This window comes from Patiria miniata, unplaced genomic scaffold (assembly GCF_015706575.1).
Source record: "Patiria miniata isolate m_02_andy unplaced genomic scaffold, ASM1570657v1 HiC_scaffold_28, whole genome shotgun sequence".
Taxonomy (NCBI): Eukaryota; Metazoa; Echinodermata; class Asteroidea; order Valvatida; family Asterinidae; genus Patiria; species Patiria miniata.
Window position 1 is genome coordinate 3,527,370 of NW_024037067.1, and position 21,353 is coordinate 3,548,722.

Here is a 21,353-nt window from a genome sequence, read left to right on the forward strand (position 1 = left end):
CCCCCAAAAAAAACCGAACCAATTATTATTTTTTTTAAGTGACGTCACAATAAAGGCAGGCACTGCGTACACCACTATCTTTTCCTCGAAACAAGTGGGTTGAAGTGGTCAGAAATTGCCTCAGATCGCACCACATTTCCAGATCCAAACACTTTCAGGGCCCTTAAGCAGGCCCCTAATGTACCTAATGTAATTTTTTGGACCCACTTTTGGGGGGACAAAAATTGTTTTGGCCTCCTCTCTCCCCCCCCCCCCCCCTAATCCCCCCCCCCCTCCCCCGAATGCCAAAATGATTCCTAAAATAGAAAGTTATTGATCAAAAATGTTGCAGATGTAAATATTTTTTCCCAACAATATGTGGTCAAATCTTGCTGCCTGCTGTATTCTGAAAAGCTCCTATTAACTACTCATTACTGTATTAAAGGTAGGCCTACCATATTGGGTGTGGGTTTTTTTAGGGGGGGGGGGCAAGTATAAAATGTACATGTTCATTAACTTATTTGATTTTTTCAGTGGTCTGTTTTCTCGTCACTTTTTTGTCTTTCCATAAACTATATTATGACAGTTTCTATTTAATTATCTGATCAGAGAAAAAGGGGGAAATGTTATGTTTGATAGTTCACGTTATTACACCTCATAAATGTTGTTTCTCTGTATGATGGGGAAAAGCATATATTTTATGTCTTGATAAAATTGGAATATTTAGCTATGTTGTGTAGGCTGTTGTTTCAAGAATAAGTGTATAAAATCAAGAACAAATAACTGATTAATGTCAGCTCCTGTTTACATCGGCCGTCTCTTTTCAAAAGTGAATGTTTTTCCAAGTTTTCTAAATGAAATTGTATTACTTTTTGCAAAAAATAGATCCTAATATTTAGCGCCCTCTATTGGCAAAACGAACAGCGCCCTCTACGAGCCTATAGACAGCTTTTTAATAATCCAATAAATAGCGCCCTCTGTTGACAAAATGAACAGCGCCCTCTAGTGAACACTAAAGAAGGATTTTTTATCCACTAAAAAGAATAGCGCCCTCTACCGACTTAATTTTACCAACGCTCACACCAACTCGCCCCAGCATTTCGCCCCATACCAACTCGCCCCACCTTTTTCGCCCCCGTCCAAATGGGTCAATAGAGGGCGCTGTTTACTTGATCAACAGAGGGCGCCATTTACCGCGAAGTATAAACAGAAGAATGTGAAGTGTGATGATACGATGAAAACTGACAGGTAAATCTTTAGCAAATAAACACTTAAAAGGGAACAATAATTATTGATTCGTGAATCGCGAGTGTTTTAACGGATTGTGTTTGGGAATGTTTATGATGAAATAAGGTTGGAGACGAAAACATTGGAGGGGTAGTATTACTATTTTCACTCATCTGTTGCTGTGTTCATTTTGCACACGACGTTTGCGGCGTACCTAAAAGGGGGGATTAATTTTCTATCGTTTTAAAGAGGGTGAGTGTGCATCTAAAGCATAAAATTGCAAACAAAGTCTATATGTGAAAATAAAGGAAAGAATGTTGCAACCTGACGCTACTTCAGCGACTGTGTACAAAGTCTATGGAGCGTCAAGAAAATTTTCTTTCCAAAATAAAAACTTGACAAAGTTCTACAATTTTACATGTTCCGAATCCAAGTGTGGCCTTTATTTACGGAGGTAGACCAGTAAATTTGGCCCCATTTATGAGGCTATGTCCAAGTCATTTATTCTCACTTTGGGCATCCTTGGCTGTTTTGACTCAGTTAATTTCATATGGGCCTAAGGGGATTTAATCATTTAACATGATTGACACTACTCTCTGAGAACCCTTGAAGAAGCCAAGGGTATCTTAGGGCTACTAGTCAAGTAAAAAAAAGAAATGAATTCATCAAGTTTTAGTGCTTCATGTAAGCCCAGATGAATTTTTGTAAAACGTGACGATTATGTGGAAATTCTGTGCATTGAATAAACCTCAGTGAATATTTGCCACCTTCTTTTCTTTCTTCTTTTCAAAACAACGATTGAGGAGAGAATATGAGGAGAAAGCAGCTGACGAGGCGAGACAGAGGGAGGAGGCAGAATGGCAGTCCAGATTGCAGGATGAGTGGGCAGCAGACATGGCTGGGATGTCCGACCACGCCCTGTGGGATGACACAGGTAGGCTAAGCAATTTTACTGATGCTAGCGTTGGGAAACAGGGTAAAGCAATCATATTTCATTTTCCATAAGTGCAACTGAGTAAGCATTTAAAAAATAAAAATAAATAAGGAGTTGATGGAGTTTTTGTTCAAATAAAGTTTGTATAAAGAGAATATAAGGAGCTTGTCATGAAGTGTAAATATCTTCTTTGGCTGGTAATCGAACCAAGACCCTTCTGCCTAGTAGTGCAGATGCCTTAGGAACTGAGCATCAAACTTTCCTTGGTTGTTAAATAAAGTCTCGCTGTAACATTTGATGTTTGGAATGCCTCGGATATGTTGCAGATATTTGTATTTTCACAAATTGTCTTTTGTGATGTAATTTGTTCAGGTTACACTGGGTTAAATCAGGAGTCATTCGATGACTGGGCGACCAGAATAGCAGCAGAGCAGAGACAGAAACAGCAGCAGCGATACCAGGGGCATCAGCCATCACGTAGCAGTCACAGCAGAGAGGATGCCCAAGACAGAGAACGGAGGCAAGAGGAGAAACGCAACTTCCAAAGGAAACTGGAAGAAGAGCACGCGAGGTATCAGAGGAGACACTCAGAACGACTCCGGCAGAAACTCCTGAGGCAGAAGGCTGAGCATCTACAGCGATGTGCCGAGGTGTTCAGTGCAGAGAGTCAGGAGTTGAGTCAGCTGGGATTGGAGGATGTGCCCTGGCCGGGTCACCATGGCAACCCGGACAAGATGATCCAGGTGCTGACATGTGACATTAACCGTGAGGATGCTGCAGAGCTGAGGAGGTTTGTACGCTCCCAGCAGCTGCTGTGGCATCCGGACAAATTCCTGCAGAAATTTGGCAGCAGGCTGGTGGAGAGAGACAGGGATAAGATCATGGAGAGGGTCACCCAGCTATCACAGGCACTCAACCAGTTAGGAGAGGAGGAGAAATCGGATTGATCCCGCCTTGAATCAAACCGTGTGCAATTCAGACTGTAGTACCTCTCTACCAGTGCAATCAATGTGGTTTGGGCCAGGGACTGAGACCTTGTCTTGATCCCTAGCTTCTGCTTTTGATACTTGCTCCAGGATTTCAGGTGCCTATTTTTGGACATTAAGGCGCCATTTTCTCTTGAACATCAGATTGAGCCCAGTTTGTGATGTTTCACGGCTTGAAACATCAACCCCTTTAAAGAGACTTTTGATACACTCTCAGAGGAATGGATTGACTGGTTGCATTGTAAGACTTTCTTGGTGAACATAGCTTTTGTTAATTCTTTGCTGCACAAATAGGCCCAATTTTGAAAGAAGGACTTGTCAGCCGTTTTGAGATACGGTGGACACAATTTGAGAGCGCTATTTGGAGCCTGTGAGTTTGGGTAAAGGTTAATGAGTTTACTCCCTCAGAATAGCGCCCTCATAATCTCAAGAAGGCTAACTGTAGTCAATAATATTGTACAAAAGACTCCGATGGAAAAAAACTGCATACTTCTCCAAGATACCTTCACTAAATCAAAGCCAGAATTTAAGTTTAAACATCCACCCCTTTGTTTCCAGATGCACAAATATTCACTCCTTTGTGACATTTTTATCAGAAAATTGATCTATAACAGTTTTATGCAAAAGAAAATATGCAAGTTGATTCAAAAGTCATCTAATGCCGTCAGTGCTCCATTGTTTGAATTACACTAACATTGTAGATAAATTATGAAAAGAATAAATGTCTGATAAAAATGCATTGTAATGGAACGTTCTTTGTGTCATTTTCACTTTGTTGGTTCGTCTCCAGTTTAATATGATATTTGTGAATGTAGCATATCCATTTCAAATTATTATGAGCATTAAAAATGAAATAAAAACAGTTTGGGAAGTGGTTGTAGCTCTGTACTTGATGAAGCCACATGGACAATTTTTTTTTCAGTTGTGCACAAATGTAGGCACTTTTTTACTACATAAATAATGGGGGTTTTTTCAAAAGCAGCCACGAGCTGTCGTTTCTAAAAGACTACTCCTTTATTTTTAAGAAAACAACTCCATCGCCCCCAGCGGTACGCGCAGTAATATTTACCGCTAGGGGCGACAAGAAAGGTCGCCCCTAGCGGAAGTTCCTCTGGGGGCGACAATAACGGTCGCCCCCAGCCGTACGCGCGTTAAGATATACCGCTATGGGCGACAATATCGGTCGCCCCCAGCGGTATATCGCTAGAGGCGACAATAATGGTCGCCCCCATCGCGCGTTAATATATACCGCTAGGGGCGACAAGAAAGGTCGCCCCTAGCGGAATTTCCTCTGGGGGCGACAATAACGGTCGCCCCCAGCCGTACAAGCGTTAATATAAACCGCTAGGGGCGACAATAATGGTCGCCCCCAGCGGTACGCGCGTTAATATATACCGCTAGAGGCGACAAAGGGCGCCCCCAGCGGTACAAGCGTTATACCGCTAGGGGCGACAATAGTGGTCGCCCCCAGCGGGCCGCGGTACGCGCGTTAATATATACAGCGCCACCATCGATACAAACGGGTAAAACGTTAGTTTGCTTCGAAATCTAAATATTCATTTTTTCAAATTGGTGCTGAAAAGGCCAAGCCCTGGGACTGCAAAAGCTGAATGAAATGGCGTCTCCAGCTAATACCACACACCAGGTGCTTCTTACGCCGGGTACTAGGCTTGTTTACAGGCGTTTTGCCTGTCTCCTTGCGAAGCGCACGTGCATAGACTAAGCTAACAAAATAAGAACTCCGGTTCGACGGATGCAAGGGAGTCTATTTTCTTTGTTAATTTTCTTTGTTGAATCTGGCGTTAACAATAAAATGTTTCCATTGAGGCGAAAGGATTAAACGCCGCTATCTTTTTCCACGCTTGAGTGCATCTGAATGGGTGTTTTTCAAGCGGAAAATCACGAAATACAGCTCTTATACAGCATTTTAACACACAAAATGATACTTTTTGCAGAGGAAATTGAATACTGAACAAAACTGTATTTTCAGAATGTAAAAATTCGCCGTATTAAGGAAATCGATGTCGAATTTTTTGGTTGTGCCAAGCAAAAACTTTCCGATCTCCAACGTAGGTGGCGCTATATATATTTCATCGACAGTGCAGTCACTGAGCCAAACAAGTTATACACCCACAAATTAGTTGAGGAGGGACACTGTCTTTTTTATGGAGGGGGAGGGGGGGGGAGGGGGAAGGGGTTAGACACCAGATATAATACAGACATCAATTCATAAATTATTTGTTTCTGAAGCAACCATGACCCCATATTGATCAAGAGTCTCACTAGTTATTCAGGATCTACAATATTCTGAATTGGTAATGAGGCCGCGTTTTTTCAAACACCTCTATGATGCACGTGTAGTATAATATGCACGAATACTGCAGTTGCTTCATAAATAGGCTACATAATTGAATGCACTTAATTTCTATTTTATATATATCCCCCTCATACCCACCCACCCCCCCCCCCTCCGTCCAAACAAAATACAGTTTTGTAACCCCCCCCCCCCCTCCCACTTATCAACTCCGCCATACCGTGATCACGGCCGGGTCGCCGGTCCCAAGCCAACCCACATGTTCCCCTACGCGCGCACAAAACTGATAAAATAACTATCAATAATAATAGTGTTACATTAATTCTCAAACAATATTTCTGTAATGCCAATAGGTCTGTCACGGTACTCTCAATACGTCTGTACCCTTCCCCCCTTCCCCCCAAAGAACCCGCCGACCCCGCCCCTTCCCGAGGTAAAAGTATGCTGTGGCAATTGCCAGTTTGATTTTCTCTGACACACGTGTGAATGAAAAATGTTTAGCGCCACCTACGTTGGAAAGTGGAAAGGTTTTGCTTGGAGCTCCAAAAAAATTCGACATCGATTTCCTTAATACGGCGAATTTTTACATTTTGAAACTACAGGTTTATTCAGTATGTAATTTCCTCTGCAAAAAGTATCGTTTTGTGGATTAAAATGCTGTATAAGAGCTGTATTTCGTGATTTTCCGCTTGAAAAACACCCATTCAGATGCACTCAAGCGTGGAAAAAGATAGCGGCGTTTAATCCTTTCGCCTCAATGGAAACATTTTATTGTTAACGCAAGATTCAACAAAGGAAATTAACAAAGAAAATAGACTCCCTTGCATCCGTTGAACCAGGATTTATTGGTTCTGTAATAGACAGGATAAGGTGTACGAGCAGTGCATTTGTAGATAAAACGCCATAGAAAAGACTAGCCGGCTGCAGCGGAACAGCGTTGTTGGGTGACGCCATTTCCATTAGGCCCCGCCCACTAGCCACGTGGGCAACAGCACGTGCACCTCTTCAATTTCACACTGCATGTCGGGCATGGATCCAGCCGACATGTGATTGGTCAAATACCATGGGGCGGGGCTTATGTGTATCAGCCAATATTTTTTTTCAGGTAACCTGATAACAGCGCCCTCTGTTATTAAGAGAGTCATGTGGCAGGCAAAAATGCTAAATAAATTAAACATTAGGCTTCAAAACTAAAAAATGAGGTAGGCTAAAAAAAGTATAAGGTGATAATTAAGCAGGTTTTTTAACCTATCATTTTCAGAACCATTTGGAAATTCGGTACAATTTTGAAGAATTGTTTAAACAGAAATGATGAAATCAAACGATTCATTTTGAGTTCCAATCAATTTTATTTCATTGGCTGTGTGACAATTCATCATAAATTTCATGACAAAGAATACATTTAATGTAGTCATGTACCTGTGATATTACATAATAGGCAGATTTAAGAGTACATTGCATATTGACGATATGAAGTAGCAGAAATTAATTCACAGTACTGGGATTAACACGAATAAATGAAAAATCGAAATATCAAACAGGATATCATGTAATGAGATACATGAGACATCGATTACATTTTGTTGTTCATAAATGCATCCTTTTGATAAATGTATCTTTTTAACATTAAGTACAAAACCTTTGCACCGGGACTAAATCAATGCTAGAAATATTTTCGTAATTGATATGATTTGTATATAAACCAAATATCAAGTAATACTGAAATTTAATGAAATTCTGATGAGTTTTAAAATGTTGAATCACAATAAAAATATCAGCAATGCTGAGTCATGTCTTGGGTTTAGAAACACTGGCCTGGCTCAGTGACTGAGGACAAAGCAGAATTTTTCTTAGCTGGAAAAATTAAATTGATGCTGTTTTTCTTATTACATTTATAGTACATCAAAATGAACCTATTTTCAATAATAACCTCCACATAACAATTAGAAACAACTTTAACAATGCTTTTAACTAATACCAACACAAATACGTGATGAAGCTTTAGTTTAGACATAATGCTACTGAAATTGATCACGAAACAAAAAGTCAATTTGACAACATAAGCTGGAATGTTGGCTGGGAAAGTTATCATCTGCAAATACATTACACGAAATATCTAAAACCACAATAAAATCTCTGCATTTAAAAAAAAAAAATTGTTGATAGATTGTTTAACAAACATGTCCTAAAGCTATTTTCTACCTCTCTTCCCAATGTTTAAAAAAAGTGATTTCCTAACAAAAACAAAAACAAAACAATCACTTGTCATGGGACCAATTTTTACATGGGAAGTATGAAAAGAGCTTTTGAGTTACCCCAGCTCTTTTGTGTATATCTAAAATATTGACATTGATGACACATTCTATGTTTTAAAATGCTTAAAATACCAAACATATTTTTCAAAATAATGATATGAATTCGCAAACAATAATCTGAGTATTACATTAAACAGTGGTGAAACTCATTGAAAAAATCCGACGACAAAAATACATGTACGCAATCTAGTACTGCATCATATATAACTCTCTGAATACAGTTATTCACGAAAATACATTTTGTTTATGTTCATAAAGATAATGCAATATTTAAGGCTGCTGCTTGTCGTATTTTTAAAAAAAATCTTTGGAATACAATGTGCAGGTTTGCAGCTGTGGTTGATCTGTGATATACCGCACCGTGCATGTGGAGGCAAATCATGGTCAAACGCTATCACTAATCTGATACGCCTGGCTCCCCGCTACTTATTACCAGCTATTTATTGGCTACTCTAACCAGCTAAAGGGTTAACGTCTTCAGGAGGGTCCCAAAGAGTCAACGAGACAACTCTTACAATCAATGAGAAGCATGCGATCGGTGTAAGTTAATCTAACAATGGTTAGCCACAGTATTAAAACAACCTTCCTTCTGCCCATACTTGACAATGCTATTCTGAATACATAATCTTACAAACTGAGTTACAAACAGTTTTAACAATTATTATGGCAATTTGGTTTTCAACATACATACACCAGAATAAAGTTTCAATTAATTAAGTTGTGTCACTCTAACAAAAAATTAGCTGGAATAAACACTTGTTTACATGTCTCTAATTCCCTCATCCGCATTTTACAAAAATAGTTTAAAAAATTGACAACTGTGTATACACTTTGAATACCAGTACCAGATTTTAACAATTTCTATGCAGTAAATGTATGAAAAATAATGAATACGCACAAAAAGTTGACTCTGCTAAAATAAATGTTTTCAAATAAGCTCTATGTACATTGTTATTCAGTTGTCCTAAAAAAGTATTCTTTTGATTTCAAATTCATTTACACATAGATTATTTCTGAATACAAAAATACAGTTTTTTCAAAGCTCACGCAAAACTCCCTAACATACGAGTACAAATCACAATGATACAGTACAGTACAATTTCTCATCAATTATTTTTTTTTGGTTATTAACATTAATGTGAATGCAAATGTGATAAAGCTGCAAAAAAATTGAACATTACATCTAAAACTTCAAAATGAAAAACTTTATGACTACCAGAAAATATTCACCTTTCACAGAACGTAAAACTACACTTTGTACATTAACCCTAGCACTCCGGACAGCTTTCTCCTTGGAACAATCCTGAATCTTACGAAATCCAGCATTGAACAGGATACCAATGGCACATTCATTGTAACAAAAGTAGAATTTTGGTGGTGCAGTCGTCAAAAACTATCAAAATACTTTCAAATCCTATGGGTAGACTGTGATAGAATAAGGATTATCCAACTAAACCTATGAGTGGCAGTTTCAATTGAATTTTGATGATCTGAGGTATAATAAGACCTCTGGTCTATTTGTTGGATTCTCTAGGATCTAGAGGGCCTCACACTCAATTTATTAGATTCTGATGGGTGTAGCTGGATAATGGTAAAAATTTCTGCAGGAGCACTTAAAGCAACAAAGCTAATTTAATTCAGCAAAGCAATACACTAAAACGACTACCAAAAAAAGGATCCTAAAACTACAAAAAGCAAGTGGCTACACAAATCTTAATTTCCCTCAGAGGTAGAGTCCCCCTCTGGCAAAGTAACGGCGAGTTGACTAGACTGGCCCGGCAGTCCTTCAAGCTGACCAGATGATCCATCCGTTGTGAACTCCGTCGAGAAGACGCTGTGTTCTTGTTTTGCGGCTGCTGAACCTTGCCACTGGACGGATACCTTTTGAGGAGAAATGAGAAAGGAAGTGATGCTCTCCATTTGTAAACTTTTTGCTAAGGAAAATTAGTATTTTAGTCAAATGTATATCAACTGGCGAAAGAACTGAAAGAAATAGTAGCTCTGAGTTAATATAGGAACCATTCACAATGTACCATCAACTGATTACTGCTTAGGCCACTGTCCGCAGTATAGAAAAGTGTGGTTCTGAGAAGAACCAGCGATGTGAGCTCAATGTTTCATACAGCATGCTCTGATCATCATCAGGAGAAATGCTTTGCTGCATTCTGACCAAAATGTTAACAGCTTTGAATCTTCCGAGAAACACATTTCTCTCTTAGAGAACTTTGCATATTCACCATTTCCTCCCAAGTTGTACTCTTGCAAAGCCTACACTCACATTCAATGACACTCACATTGTGAATTCCTTTTATTATTGAAGCCGAGAATTCATCATACCTTGGTTCCATTCTCCATCTCTCTGACATCAGACCCTCCGCCCTGCATGGTCATCGCCTGACCCACGCTGACCTGCCCCGGTCCAGTAGTCACCTTCATGGTCTTCTGTACGGTGGTACCGGGTTCACCTTCCACCAGGGAATTTCCGTTGGCTGCGTCGAGACTCAGTCTGTTCAGGTCAAAGGCCACGGGTTGCTGGGCATTGCTTGAGCTCTGATTGGAGAAAATTAAAAAACTGAGATTTTGAATCATTCAAAATATCCCCATAAAACATTAGGTAAACAGCTTTCTCAATAAGAGTTGCAATGCTCATGAACTGAAAAGATGAACTTGCTCAGTGGTGTATCACACGTTTTCTTTTAAGTTCTAAGCTCATGTTGAAATTGGCACATTTTCTAGAATTGTTCGGTGCTCCCTGGAATTGACTCTTGTGTCAGTTCCTCAAAATATTGCAGGCACAACTGATTCCAAGTTTGGAACTGATTCTATTCAATTCTGGCACAGAGTTGCCCAAGCCTATTCTGGATTGTCCACCGTTTTTATTTTTTCTTCGCATATTCTGACTTAAAAAAATTATTTCTCAGTAAATGATACCTGAGTCATGATCTGTACACTTGAGGATTGCTGCTGCTGGCTGGCTGAGGCACTCATGCTACGGGACACTGTGACGTTGCTTGGAGCTTCCCCGCTTTGCTCCGACGACGAAACAACTTGGGAGGACATCTCGCTGCGAGACAGACTCTGTGAACTGGAGCTGTGACTGACGACTGACGTGCTGCTGCTGCCCATCTGTTTCAATGCGTTATCGCCGCTGAGCATGAATGTTAGATCTCCACTGCCTGAGATGGCGTTGTTGGAACTGCTAACTTGCTGCAGTGCGGATGCTTCAGCGACGGTCTTCTGGGAGGTGACGACTTTGCTACTGCTTGCTGCAGTCAGGCTGCTGCTGGAACTGCTGCTGCTTAACTGGCGCGTCATGGATGACGTGCTTTCGCCGCTCATCTGCCAAACCATGGATGTTGCCTCTCCACTCATCTCGCTGGTTAAGGATGAGACCTGCTGACTGCTCACTTGTCGTGTGACTGATGACGTTGAGGATGACGATGACATCTCACCGCTCATCTGTCTTGTGACGGATATCGTGCCATCGCTGCTTGTCATCTCGCCACCTGGGGTGACTGTGAATGATGCCAGCTGCTCGCTGCCGCTAGTTTGTCTCATCATAGAGGATGATGTTTGCTGAGTGGACTGGAAACTACTTGATGACGTCTGTAACTCACCACCTAGTCATTTACAAAATACAAAATTGAATACCCAAATATCCTGAAATTGAAGCAATTCCCGATACCATGCACCATGGTATCGGGATGGTAGTACAGAGGCTGTTTTTTTACACATGGGAAAAAGTGCACCAAGACTTTTTGAATGACTTTGCAGGATAGAAGAAGGTAAAAGACAAGCTGTTAATTTTCATGGGACTTGATACCTGAGAAAATTTAAATACAAATAATAGGCCACAACTTACCTGAGAGTGTCTGAATGACTGTCCCATCCCCGTCCGCTCCAGGAACCACTGACACAACACCGTCGCCCTCTATAGTCTCGCCATCGCCCTCCATCACAATCTCCTGCCCTCCGACTATGCGGACCTGGCGCACCGTGCGCGTTGTTTTCATAACACGTGTGCTGCTGCTAGACGATGATGATGACGTAAAGCTGTGGCTGACCGTTCCATTGCCCGTCCCGGAGTGGACTGAGAGGGCGCCCTCTAGAGGTGAGCCGGCTCCATCAGTGCTCATCGTGATTGTGAAGGGTGAGGAGACGATTTGTGAGGTTTCCGTTGAGGGGAGGAGGGAGAGGCTGGACAGGTCCCTTGGAGCTTGTTGAGGAGTTGCAAAACTGGAATCTGTTATAAAAATTCAGGAGAAAAAGGGGAAAACTAGAGGTTACTCTCCAAAGAAACAGCAAAACAGAATTTATTGTGCTTGAGCTATTTCACTATTACCCCAGCATGTCAATCCCCTGAAACATTCCAAAAAGTTTCACGGATTTTGAAGTATAGAGCCTGACTTCACATTGTAAGGGATAGGCATGGGTGTGGCTACAACATTTAAATGTACAGTTTAGATACATGTACACTTGCATCCAACAAATATAAACTACTACATTGTACTATAGTCTATGGTCATACAACTAAAACAAAAATTTGCTTTAAACAAGTAGATGAGCATGTGAATCTTACCAGATCAGATAATCAAACTTTCAAACCCAGATAATGTAAGAGTCCTTTTTGGATGCTTCAGTACTAGCTTTAGAAGGATACCTTTACCATATACTGCAGCACATCAAGGTTACTCAAAGTAGGGCATTGAGTGACTAGTGGTCCATGAAATCACTGAATGCATTCCACAGTGGACATAGCTTTTATGTATACTGCTGGCCTGTTACATAACCACAGATGGCAGGGGGGGGGGGGACTATTTACGCTATGTAAGCATAATCCCAGCTAAATCCAGGCCACTATCTAGGCAGCAGCAATAGATAAAATCTCAATAAACCCAGAGTGCTCTAGCTTCTTTACAATTCCAGTGGCTGTGATTGTGTATGCAGTGGATACAATGAATCTTGATGGACACAGGCTTATGGCAATAACTTATGGCTACTCATCAGGAATAATTTAAGTCATATTTTGTAAAGATAAACCTGTATGCCAACATTTCTTCAGAACAATTTTTCCTAGAAAATAATGATACATTTTATTTGTTGTCAGGTATTCTCATATAAAAGGAAGTTTACGGAGAAGAAAATTGATGTCTAGTATAAAATGCCAATTGATAGCCCTACCGAATTCAACTATGATTCAACAATAACGATTCAGTGGAACGAAAAATACGTTTTTGCTGTGGTCTTTTGATTTTGGTGGATTCAGCTAGTAAAAGATCTGAAGGGGACTTATATTTAAATGGTGCAAGTGTAAAAAATAAAAAGAATAAAAAAAGCTGAGATGCAAAAAATGTTGAGAAACACAAATATTCATTGTAATGAGTACATTTGCTAACCCTTCTGGTGCACATAGTTTCAACATCTGTTCTTGATGTAAATTCAATGCCAATTGTTTGAATATAAAAAAAAATGGAAATAACATAGTATTACGATATCTCTTTCCAGAATATGTCCAGAAATAATTAATTTCTGAAACTTTCCTTTATAAAGACGGGAAGGTGTCCAGATTTTTGCGATAGCAGTTGGGATAGTAGTTGGCAAACATTGCACTGTTATTAGGGCTGTTCGGAATATACCGAATATTCAATAATCAAATGAATAGTCGAACAGCTTTCTACCCGTTCGAATATTCGAAAGAAAGGAAACTACGCACGTACATGACTGTGATGTTATTTTAATTGTAAAGTTGTAGCGCTGTATTGTTGTCAAATGCCACATTTCTTCTTTTTTTTGACAGTAACTTTTTTGTCGACGGCGGTTCATTGATCCATGGTTAAAGCTCTTGACAATTATAAAATACCTTCTGCAAAACACTACAGTGGCCCATAACATCGATCGCTGCACGCAAATTTTAAGTGCATGCTTTGCGTGCAACTTTTGACGGGCGTGACACACAGTTGCAGCTGTCGCGTGTAAACTTGATTGCCGTGTTTCGAATATTTGAATATTCGGTCAAACGCAGTTTCAAATACATGTAATTGAATACTAAATTATTCCGAAATGGACAACCCTAACTGTTGTGGGATTTGTTGATAAAGCCGCCTGTCATTTTAACCCACACATCAAAGTTGATTATCCATGCAAATATCAAGAAAAAAACAAAATAAAAACACAGATGTTTTCTTCTTAAAGACTGAGGAGGTACTACGGAAGCAAAATCGATCACAAATCTTTACACTCCCATCTAAAGACAAGAGAGAATATCCCTGAATTTCCCCCATCAGAACACCTTTCTGGACGAATATCACTATCAACTATTCATGACTTGCTCTATAATTTCGTTACTGTAAACTCGTGGACCAAAGTTAGACTTGTAATTCTCACCTGTGCTGTCGAAAAAGCCGGACTGCATGAGTGTATCTTCGCCCGGGGGTTCCACTACCAAACTCTCATTGGTCTCTAGAGGTGTGGCATCACTTGATGGAATAGCTGCAGCAGGCTGGTCTTCTGCTGCCAGTGGGTGTGCCTCTCCAATCACAAAACTGGTGAATTCTGTCGGGGAGTGGTCTGCTGGCGTTGGGGTACTTAATTGCACTACCAAACTATCATTAGTCTCCAGAGGGGTGGCATCACTTGATGGAACAGCTGCAGCAGACTGGTCTTTTGCTGCCAGTGGGTGTGCCTCTCCAGTCACGAAAGTGGTGAATTCTGTCGGGGAGTGGTCTGCTGGCGTTGGGGTACTTAGTTGCACTACCAAACTCTCATTAGTCTCCAGAGGGGTGACATCACTTGATGGAACAGCTGCAGCAGACTGGTCTTCTGCTGCCAGTGGGTGTGCCTCTCCAGTCACGAAACTGGTGAATTCTGTCGGGGAGTGGTCCGCTGGCGTTGGGGTACTTAGTTGCACTACCAAACTCTCATTAGTCTCCAGAGGGGTGACATCGCTTGATGGAACAGCTGCAGCAGACTGGTCTTCTGCTGCCAGTGGGTGTGCCTCTCCAGTCACGAAAGTGGTGAATTCTGTCGGGGAGTGGTCTGCTGGCAATGGGGCACTGAGTGGATCAGTGGACTGTACGTCAACTGGGGTTGTGTCTGTTTTGATTATGAATGTGGGTTCCTCATCCTGAAAGCTTGTCGTGGTATCAAAGGTATTATCCATGGTTGGTGTGTGGTCTTTGGTTGGCGTTAGGTAGTTGGTACTTGGGGTGGTGTTAGCTGTGTCAAAGCTTAGGAACTCGGTTTGATCCTTGCTGTCCGGTGTGGCCATTGAGTGGAATGTTATGGAGTCTTCATTAGGGGTGGGTGTCTTGCTGAGGGACAGGCTGGACGTTGAGATGAAGGTGTTAGGATCGTGGTCTGCGGCAGGGCTCACCATGGAGAAGTTGGCAGAGGGGTCATAATGCTCCTCACTTACTACTGGAGTGCTGGTGCGTTGGACTTCAGCGTCCAGCTCTGGCTGGGGTTCATCAAAAGAGATTTCTTGTGGAGCTTGGAGAGAGATATCTGGTGATGTCTCGTCGGTTGGTGCGGATGATGGGACTAAATCTGATTGTAACACTGGTTTGGGAGTTTCGTCCTTGATGTTAATTCCACCATCTTGTACGAGAAACAGCGGGGCCGACTGAGTTGCTGGCACTTCCACTTGCGTCACAAACTCTGACTGGAATTGATCAACCGGGACATCAGGCTGTGGGGCAGCTTCAATGGTCGGCTGCACGACGGCTGTCACAAAGTCATCATCAAACAGTGGCTGGTCCCCGGCAGTACCGGTTTCCGCATTCATGTTCCTGTTGGGGCTCGGCATGTCGGTAACATTCTCCGGAGGTGATTTGATGAAAGCCACTGGTGCTGATCCGAAATCGGAGTTGAACCCGACTGTTTTGGCAGGCGATTCTTGCTTTGCTTTAGGGGGGACTATCACCGGGGATTGTTTTGTAGGCGAAGGCTTCTCATTCTGCTGCTGGGAAATGAAATCATCATCGAATCCAGGTGGGTTTTTCTGAATTGTTGAAGGGGGAGCAACCTCATCTTCTTTCCCGGACTCTGACGATTCTTGTAGGGCTGCTGGCTTTAGGTTGTTCCAGCGAGCCTCAAAGTCAGGCATGTCAACCCGGTCCCGGTGGTCCTTGAGGTACTGGATGAGATCGTGTAGCTCCTTCATGGTGGGGCGGATGTCGGCTTCCAGCCAGCAGTACATCATGATCTCAAACCTGAACGGAAAGCAGCACAACAGTGAGAGTCAGGTTAGCAGTGGTACTTCCATTGCCTTCCAAATGTGACCAAGGTTCGAATCTACCCTAAGACATGTTGACTGTTTTTTGGTGTGTCCTGCCCAACTCTGTGCCATCAACCATACTCACCATCTAGCAGCATAGTGAATGCTGAGGTTGGGTTTATCCACTCGTATCTCTTGTTCTTTCACCACCTGCTGAAGCACCTGCTCGTCTGTCAGCTTGGCGTACGGCCTCTTGGCACCGGTGGACAGCTCCAGCATCATAATGCCAAACGACCTGGCATGTCAAAGAAGAAAAAACAAGAAGACATATAAGTTAGAAGAACACAATTTTCAAATGGACGTTCTGGACTCAACTATAAGCCCCACCCACCTTTGGCCATTAGCCCTGCCACTTTTGGCCATAAGCCCTGCCCGGCTTTGGTTGTGTGTACATTTCTCACAGTGCTTGTGACTGAGTTTGACTGAGGTCTCATGGTCACCTGACCAAAAGGTGTTATCTAATTGGTAAATGTGCACTGTTTGAATGACAGGCAGGAAGGGTCCATTATCTATAGGATCTCAAGTTTGATGCAACAGGCCAAAGGCACTTGTGGGGACTGTGGCCTAGTGGTCAGGGTTTGTGACTCATAATCAGACGTTCAGAGGTTTAAATCCAGCTGCTGGCCACATGTGTCCTTGGGCAAGCCACTTTACCAAAACTTGCCCCTCTCTCCACCCAGGAGTACAAATGGGTACTGGCATTAGCTGGGAGTAACCTGCGATGGACTGGCATCCCATCCAGGGGAATGGGAATTATCTCAGTCGTGTCATGCCAAGGAAACCGGATATAAACACTGGCCTGATGTTCCATAGCGGCTCGCGACAGACTTAATATGCTTACTAGAAGTACTTTACACAGTCTGAGAAGACTGGAAAATGTCTTCTAACTACTCACCAGACGTTGGACTCCTTAGTGATCTTCTTCGTCTTGACTGTGCCGTCCTCTGCAAGGTCAATGACCTCCGGGCCCAGCCATCGGATGGGTATGGCTTGGGTGTTATCCTTGGTGATGTAGTAATCATCCTGGAAAGTGAAATGGGAATAAAACATTACAATGAACCATTTAGGGTTGTACTTTTCCAAGAGGATGCGCTATCTTTTGGCTCAAATATTATCAAAATTAGAGAGAACCTAGCACTTACTGGGTACTTCTCTAGGGCAAGGCCGTAGTCACCAATCTTGACTGAAGTGTCTGCACTGACTTGACAATTACGAGTTGCAAGATCGCTGCCAAAGAAAATAGAAATGGACAAATTTCAAACATCAGGAAAAAGGCCCAGTTCGTCAGTACAGAAAATGTCCTTTCTTATTAGTCATTTGTTTAACTGCAATTGTTAGAACACAAAACAAGTAATAACAACAGGTTATGATAGTGTCCATGTAAAATTACAATTTGAAAACAATGTATCACATTTACAGTAAGGCAGAGCTGGAAAATAAATTAAAATCAAACAAGGGAAAAACAGGTTTGCAACCAATACACTCTCAGAAGCTTTACGGACATATTGTCTGTCCTTATGTATGGAGACAGATCTCAAGTCTAGTGACAAGACTCCAAGTAGAATACTAACATGTAAATGAAGTCAGCCTGGTGAAGCCACATCAGACCACTGACTATATCGGCGGCCATCTTGAGCTGGATGTCTTGTTGGGCCATCTGCTGGACGTCGTCGCGATGCTTGCGCAGATAGGACTTGAGGTCACCCTAGAATCACAGATATTAAAGATCTACAATGTTAGTGAAGGTTGAGATGGGGGACGTAGTTGAGTTCCTCACAAGTCCTCAAAAGTCCTTAACAAATCCTGCAGTCCCAAGTTAAGTCACAAGCTATTCAAATGAACTTTGACAATGGCATTTCTTTGTTATTGTTCTCCCCCGTTACGTTTGACTGGACTTGTGAATGGACTTGTGATTTACTCCTGACTGGACTCGTGCTGGACTTGACTAAAACACCGGAATGGCTTGTTGACCCATTTGCTTTATGCTGATTAATTATTGATATAATCTACAAATATGGATACTTACAAATGGCGCATACTCTAAAATGAGCAGTAGTGGCATGCTATCAATGCACTGGCCTAGTAGCAGCAAAACGTTGGGATGGTTCACCTCCCTGAAATGTCAACAACACACGGACATTCACGGATTAAAGTTTGTGATAACAATAGAATTTTTGTCATTCTACATGAACCCAGGATGACCATTTTTGTACTGAAGATTCAGAGGGCATCAAGCTTGTGTAAAGTAATACTGGCTAGGGGTGCCTTCCTCAATCCTACAAAATCCTCCAAATCCTTGTGGATTTTGTAGGATCTGGGAGTGTGAGGGTTACCTGTATGGCTGGACTTCTTGGAGGAAAAGGAGTTGCTCCTCTGGCGTGGCTGTATCCCTGAGTTGCTTGATGACAACGCGGGACTTACGCAGGCCTGGGTGCATCCTCTGGGCCTCACCCTGTAAAACCTGTCATCGCAAGACGGTAGAAACAAATGAAATCTCAGTTTTAAAAGCTTGTATTATTTATTTATTAATTGATTTAAGTATGGTAGGACATGTTATTGACTTGTGATTGCTTGTGATTGACTTGTAATAACTTCTGATGACTTATGATAATTTTTAAGGACTTGTGATGACTCCTTTCTTGTGGTGGCTTTTGATTGACCAACGATTGACTTGTGAAGACTTGTAATCACTTATGATGACTTATGATGACTTGCAATAGCTTATGATGGCTTATGGTGACATTTCTTACACTCACCTTGCCAAACCAACCATTGCCCATCTCATCCACATAGCTAATCTGCCCTCTAGGGAACTGGAACCTGGGCGAGTCAATCAGCTTGATGCTCTGCAGGGTCTGTCCAGGGTCCAGCCCCCCACCAGTACCACCGCTCACCCTTATGACGTTCACCCACTGGTTACTTGTACGGCCTGGTAGCTGGGGTAAGGGTTCGATGGTGACGGTCTCAGGCTCGTGGGAGCCTGGTGGGCGGCTTGGCGTGCTCATGGTCGGGGGGCTGAAGTCAGAGAAACGGGTGTACTGCTCACCAACGACTGTGGTCTCTGTGGTGGTGTCCTCAAATTTCTGCTGCCAAACCAATGGTCGAGAAAAGTGTGATCAAAGTTTGTTAGTTTTACAATATCTCAATTTCTATGTTTGTGACAGTGTGACTTTAGGGTTACTCACAGCAAATCCAGTTTTGCAGCAGGAGGCACATCCAACAAAAGCAATGATCAGGCAGAGACAAGACGCTACAGAGAGGATGCTGATAACCGTCATGTCAGACAAACCAGTTGCATTCATCACACCTGTAAATGATCAACAGATATTAATTAAGAGTCAGATTGACAATGTAGGAAAAAGGAACAAAACAATTGTTCCGGGGTTTTTTTTGGTGGGGGGGGGGGGGGTAAGGGGGTTTAACACCAACTCCTGAACATTTAGTGCTGAATTCTTTGAAATAAGTCACTCTGCTAAAACCAAATGGCACATTCATTGAACTCAAACTTCCAAGGTGCATCAAGACTCCCTCATGATGAGTCCTGCAAATCCTGGGAACCTCCCAGTTTATTTATTGAGAATCTTGAAGGGTAAGGGTAAAATGAGCCTCCAGTCGGAAAAAATGTTGCAACCTGACGCCACTTTTTTCTTCACATATCATCTCGATGAAGGTCAGTCATTGCAAAAATGATGAAAAGACATGAATCTGGGACTGAGAAACATTTTCAATTTTGTTAGGAAATACTTAGACAATTTTCTTGACTCTCCATAGACATTTTACACAACCGCTGAAGTGGCATCAGGTTGCAAATTTTTTTTCCCTGCAGTCTAGTCCAGCCAATATAGTTTGATTCAGAAATAAAGACTGGACTAACTTTCTCTTGTATCGGCCAATGACGCTGCATCGATGAGTTCGCAAACAGCCAGGATCAGCACAGCAGCCAATAAGCCGTGTCGTACCATCTTGGGCAGGGATGATTGGACCTTCATGATTAGTTAGGTGTTATTATTTCACTTGCAACATTACCTGTAGGGAGGATGAGAGAAATAATCATTAAAATGGCAACATGGTCAAAAAATATCAAGTCTGAAAGTAGAACAATACAGACATATCAATATAATGCAAAGATATGGCACAGAACAGCATGAACAGTGTATTGTTTCATTGCGTTACAAATTTTGGCCAATTCATGTTGGCTTTACCATGTTTACCTTCCGCTTCCAGCACCTGCAAAAAAAAAGCTCTTTTTGGAGGAAAAATATGCATCCTCTAAAAAGGCGATTTTTCCAACATGTTCATAACCATAAAATAGGCATGATCATGTGCACAGAAACTACCTCCATGCTTAGAGCCTAGACTAGGTCATAAACATTAACAACAATAACGAATCAACAATTACAAAGACAATCTTACACTGTTATTTAAGTTTAACCATGGAGAAAGGAACACAATTTACATGATTTATGGTTTAAGAAATAACAATAGGAAAGACATAGGATAGGTTTCTCACCAATAATCATATGAGGTGAACTGGAACCATATTTGCTTAGCGAGCAAACTGTTTCAACAAAAATATTCCCATTTGTTTTTAACATTGACCTATAGATGGCGCTTTACACAATTCAGTGGGCGTTACTTTTGCTCACACTAGCGCGCATACGATGTTAATGTAGATACTTTTGTCATGCATTAATAATAGCTCCATGGTGATACCACCTATCACAATTCTGAGAAAATAGAATATGGCAATAATATTAGCAAATTAAGTTTCTTACGTCTTGTTACAGATGTGAATTATCCCTGCGTTTTTTAGCTGCCCGTCCCCGATCGTGTGTAATTGATTGCATTTTCGGATATCACTTGAACGCGCGTCGAAAGTTTGTCCTTACAATTTGAAGCATTTAACCGACGCTATTTATTTTGGGTTGAAATGTACATGTCTTTGTGTCTTAAGGGCGGATCCGGGGGGGGGAGCCCCCACCCCATAAACGAACCCGTTTATTTTAGTGACGTCGCGTACACCACCATCTTTTCCTCATAACAAAATGGTCAAAGTGGTCAGAAATTGCCTCAGATCGCACCACAGAGCATTTAGAATCGCAAAAGAAAATTTGACCCACTTTTGGGGGGACCAATTTTGTTTTTGACCCCCCCCCCAAAAAAAAATTGTGTTCTGGATCCACCCTTGTTGTGTTCCATTTAAATTGATTTGTAATCTTCATGTTGCCTTTTGGTGCCTTTTGGGTTTTTTTATTATTTTATTTCCATTTCCATATGTTGCTAGATCCAGTGCAATTTTTTTTTGAACTTTTGTATTTGTACT

General features: G+C 41.7%; 2 protein-coding genes across 5 annotated transcripts; one reads left to right on the forward strand and one right to left on the reverse strand.

Moving 5' to 3' along the window:
* Positions 1–263: 263 nt before the first annotated feature.
* LOC119734977 (NF-kappa-B inhibitor-like protein 1) lies at positions 264–3,780 on the forward strand. 2 transcript variants are annotated; one of them, XM_038208641.1, is made up of 3 exons: positions 264–1,227; positions 2,010–2,140; positions 2,513–3,780. In XM_038208641.1, exons 1-3 carry the CDS (start codon positions 1,214–1,216, stop codon positions 3,085–3,087), a joined length of 720 nt encoding a protein of 239 aa, XP_038064569.1. In that variant the 5' UTR covers positions 264–1,213; the 3' UTR covers positions 3,088–3,780. The 2 variants fall into 2 exon arrangements, with proteins under 2 accessions (XP_038064569.1, XP_038064568.1); XM_038208640.1 differs by having other exon boundaries at positions 264–1,226; positions 2,003–2,140.
* Positions 3,781–6,769: 2,989 nt separating this feature from the next.
* LOC119734703 (serine/threonine-protein kinase LMTK2-like) lies at positions 6,770–20,902 on the reverse strand. 3 transcript variants are annotated; one of them, XM_038208243.1, is made up of 15 exons: positions 20,806–20,902; positions 19,905–20,056; positions 19,216–19,337; positions 18,787–19,113; positions 18,364–18,491; positions 18,057–18,144; positions 17,602–17,735; positions 17,173–17,257; positions 16,926–17,053; positions 16,116–16,265; positions 14,140–15,965; positions 11,618–11,998; positions 10,687–11,375; positions 10,093–10,305; positions 6,770–9,636 (listed from the first exon to the last, which is right to left on the reverse strand). In XM_038208243.1, the coding sequence occupies exons 2-15, from the start codon at positions 20,017–20,019 to the stop codon at positions 9,469–9,471; spliced, it is 4,554 nt and encodes a 1,517-aa protein (XP_038064171.1). In that variant the 5' UTR covers positions 20,020–20,056; positions 20,806–20,902; the 3' UTR covers positions 6,770–9,468. The 3 variants fall into 3 exon arrangements, with proteins under 3 accessions (XP_038064171.1, XP_038064169.1, XP_038064170.1); XM_038208241.1 differs by having other exon boundaries at positions 18,787–19,116; XM_038208242.1 differs by lacking the exon at positions 20,806–20,902 and adding an exon at positions 20,541–20,630 and having other exon boundaries at positions 18,787–19,116.
* Positions 20,903–21,353: the final 451 nt, after the last annotated feature.